Raw genomic sequence first — 3,799 nt, 5'->3', positions numbered from 1 at the left:
CAACAGAGGAAAAGAACCAAGGAAAAGGGAAAAAAAAAGAAAAAAAAATCAAGGATGGATACCAAGGGAAAGAACACCGTCCAAAATGGAAAGTTCCAGGGGAAAGATGTACACTTGCTGCAGTTGGTGAAGGAGCAGAAGGGAAAAAAGAAGAAAAGAAAAAAGAGCAAAGACAAAGACCCCTCAGAAAATGATGGGATGGATGAGACCGTAAGTAGCATACCAGAAGAGGAAGCCGAGGGAACTCACAAAACCAAAAAGAAGAAAAAACATGATAAAGGTAGACAGAATGAAGAATGCCCTCCAGTTGCGGAAATCATCACAGACATTCAGGTGAAAAAGAAGCACAAAAAATCAAAGTATGTCCAGAGAGATCCTGAAGAGGAACCAAATTTCTATGAGAAAGAAAATATGCAAGCAGAAGTAAATGCAAAAGTTCAAAGCAGTGAAGATGAAAAAAAGACAAAGAAAAAGAAGAAAAAGAAACATCATAGAGAATTAAGTGAAGACCAAGAATTAAGTAATAGAGAAGAAAGTAATAAACCAAAAAAGAAGAAGAGAAAGAAAGAAAGAATGTAGAGTAAACAAAATATAACAAGAAATTATTGGGCTTTTTTAATAAAATCATTAGAAGTACTGATTGTATTTTGCAAAGCAACAGATTTCATGAATAAACATTAACCATTTCTTTTCACATTAAGGTATCATTCATTTATCACACATATACAAGCCTCATCATTAGAATAAAATTTAGATCCACATCCCATTAGAAGTTTTATTGTCAAAGTATAAGTTTATAAATGCATTCCTTTTCATACCCTGCTTTGGGGTCTTTTTTTTTTTTTGAGGGGGGGTTAGTTGATAAAGTATAGATTTGCTGATATATTTTTTACATTGTAAGGAATGTTTTTTGCTAGGTATGCTTTGGATTTTAATTAGTTTGCGTGGAGTAATTCTTAAATCTTGTTCACACGAATGAGCAGTTTGCAAACAATTGAGTAAATCGCTAATTGATGTGTTCTGCATAGTCTGCAGGTAAACCAGCAAAGTGCCCATACACATTAAAGGCCTGTCCACACATTTGGGCATTATCACCAGGCACACGGCAGACAAACTACTCAGTAAAACAAAGTCGTTCCTCTGATTTTCTTGCTCGTGACGTTACTTCAACCTTTTCCCAACAGGTAGTATTCATAGTGGCCCAGGCCCTGCTGCCTGGGGCTTATATCGTCACCCTAGCAATTGCGCAAAACCCCTCATGCCAAAATACCAGCATCCCTTGCCATTCTTCATGATACTATGAGCATATGTTGTATTTTCAGTTATCATTATTTTCTAAAGTCTCTATTTGCCATATTTCTTGATAAATCAAGACTAAAGGGTATTTTTGTTGTTATATAGACTACATAGTTGATCATTATTCGCTCTATAGTCTAAATAAATAAGCAGTGTGGGTATCATGGAGTTGAAATTGTAGGTGTGTGTGTGTTTTTTTTTTTTTTGTATAGTAAAATGAGTGTTAAAAATTCTTTAATCACTTTTTTCAGGGGCAAAAAATTTTAAATTTTGCCATGATTGTAACAAAAAAAAAATCATGGCATGTCCATACATACCCCCATGGCATGCACGTACATGCCCCCGGCAGATAGTCCAGCCTTGCCATGGCATGTACGTACATGCCACCCGTTGGAAAAGGGGTTAACAGTTGCCCATAGTGTCAGGTAAGGAAGTGCTATGGTAAAGTAGAGTTGAAAAAAGGGGTAGGAATGAATTAATGACTAGGGTAAAGTTACAGATGAACATTACTAGAGGGTATTACATGGTACAGGTAAAAGACTGTTAGAAGGGGAAGGAGTTAAGGGCGTAGAGAGCATTATGATAATGTATTGTGGTGAAAAACAGAAAAAATGAGTTTAATGATTAGGATAAGTGGATGGAACAAGGGAATGAAAAAAAAGGGAAATGAGAAGAAAAGACCTTGCAAAATCAGTGGAGTTGAGGGCTGAGGTCTAAGCCAGGGGTGATCCCATACATTGGGCCTCAGTCTATCTCCTAGCCCCCCACCCCATCCATTTAAATCTATTTGCTCAGTGCTGTTAACTACTTCCTGTTTTAAACAAATTCTTGCTGTACTACATTTTGCTCTCCCATTCTCATTCCATACTATCCTAAACCATTATACAACCTTTGACACAAAAACAATTGTTCATTTTTACTCTTTTCACCACATTACTTTACCATAGGGGCTGAATGACCTTTCATGTTTAGTACATTTTGTTTTAACGACCCTGCTCAGTCATGCACCTCCCTTTGGGGTTTTGCCTAGCTTTAATGTTTTGAAAATTTTTTGGTTACAACATCATTAGGTCATTGGCAGTGTTTCAAAATATAGCAATACTTTAACCTTATCATTGACTAATTCCTAACCCATTTTGCTACTATAATTTACCATAGTGCTATATGACCTTGATGGCTAGCATTTTTGTTAACAATCTTTAAAAATGTAGTAATAGCGGGGGCTTGATTGCAATCTCCCCCTCCCTCAAGGCGAGGTTTGTGGATTGAAGAACGGTCAATCAAAAACATATGTGCCAGACATCAAAAGGTCCACAGCATAAGAAAAGTACTGTGACAAGGGAGGGTAAAATTTATCATCAGGATAAGTGGACAGAAGGGGAAGAGAGGGAAGAGGAAACAAAAGCCCAAGGTCCAAGGCAGGGGTGATCCCTACACTGGGCCTCAGTCCGACTCTTAAGCCCCCTCCATGGCAACAACGACCCTAGGGAACAGGGGGCAGCAATACTTTATCAGTGCTCCCTACTCCCCTAACCCCCCCTTTTTTTAACACCACCCTCACCACCACACTACCGTCGTATACAGTTCAACCTGTAACAACCCTAATTGACTCATTCCTAACCCCCTTTCCACTATTATACTTAGTATAGTGCCATAGGACCTTTGGGGTTTTATACAACTTCCTTATCTGGGCCTTTGCCCCTAGGCCTCAAGCTCTTGCTACATGGTGAATACACTGATGACCTTAGAGGCTGATGGTGCAGAAAGTTTAAGAGCAAATGGTCCTCAGTCTCCTAAGCCACCCCATCCCCCCCAGCAACAATGAGGGATTGGGGCGGGGGGGGGGGGCACCTGGCCTTAATTTAAAGTGATAAGTCTTGTATAGTGCATGGACTGGTCAGCTGTGAGTGGATCTTTTCACAAACTCCTATCCTTGAAAGGATGTATAATGTAAATGCCAGTCTACACAATTTACTTAATTTGCTGACAAATGACCTCATTTACTTGGGAACACTTGTTTAACAGGCCCATATGCAGTATCCACATGGCATGTGCAGTACCCATGTAGTCGGTGTAGATCTTGAAGGGTGTGGGAAGGAGTGCTAGCAACAAGCAGGAAGTTACAGGCTTGGAATTGTTAATCAAGTGTGGGTTACTAGATCTACCGAGGATCCCAGCCACCCAGTGTGCTCTCTAGCAGAGATTCTGGTTTAGTTATACTATGCCCACCTTGGATTAACACCTACATGAGCAGGCATAGTGGTAACCACTTAAAGTGACATCGCAAACGAAATTGTTAACAAGATTGCTTGCCGTCATTTATTTTCAAGTTTACCCCTTTCAAAACTATTCCTCTTAATTTTATTAACTACCCCCACCCCTCTTCATTCACAAAGCATACATCTACAAATGCCGATCTTTTAGAAGTCTACAAAACTTGTTTTAGCTTTTAAGTAACCAGCACCAGTAGAGTTTGCAATGCTTCACTGTCCAATATTTTCTA

General features: G+C 39.2%; 1 protein-coding gene across 1 annotated transcript; it reads left to right on the top strand.

The window, feature by feature from the left end:
- The first annotated feature begins 54 nt into the window (after nucleotides 1–54).
- LOC119569421 (protein FAM133-like) lies at nucleotides 55–1,303 on the top strand. The gene is made up of 2 exons (XM_037917588.1): nucleotides 55–535; nucleotides 1,185–1,303. Exons 1-2 carry the CDS (start codon nucleotides 55–57, stop codon nucleotides 1,301–1,303), a joined length of 600 nt encoding a protein of 199 aa, XP_037773516.1.
- The last annotated feature ends 2,496 nt before the right edge of the window (nucleotides 1,304–3,799 follow it).

This window comes from Penaeus monodon, unplaced genomic scaffold, assembly GCF_015228065.2.
Source record: "Penaeus monodon isolate SGIC_2016 unplaced genomic scaffold, NSTDA_Pmon_1 PmonScaffold_15023, whole genome shotgun sequence".
Lineage (NCBI taxonomy): Eukaryota > Metazoa > Arthropoda > Malacostraca > Decapoda > Penaeidae > Penaeus > Penaeus monodon.
The sequence above is the reverse complement of the archived record's forward strand: the minus strand, read 5'-3'. Positions and strand labels throughout refer to the sequence as shown.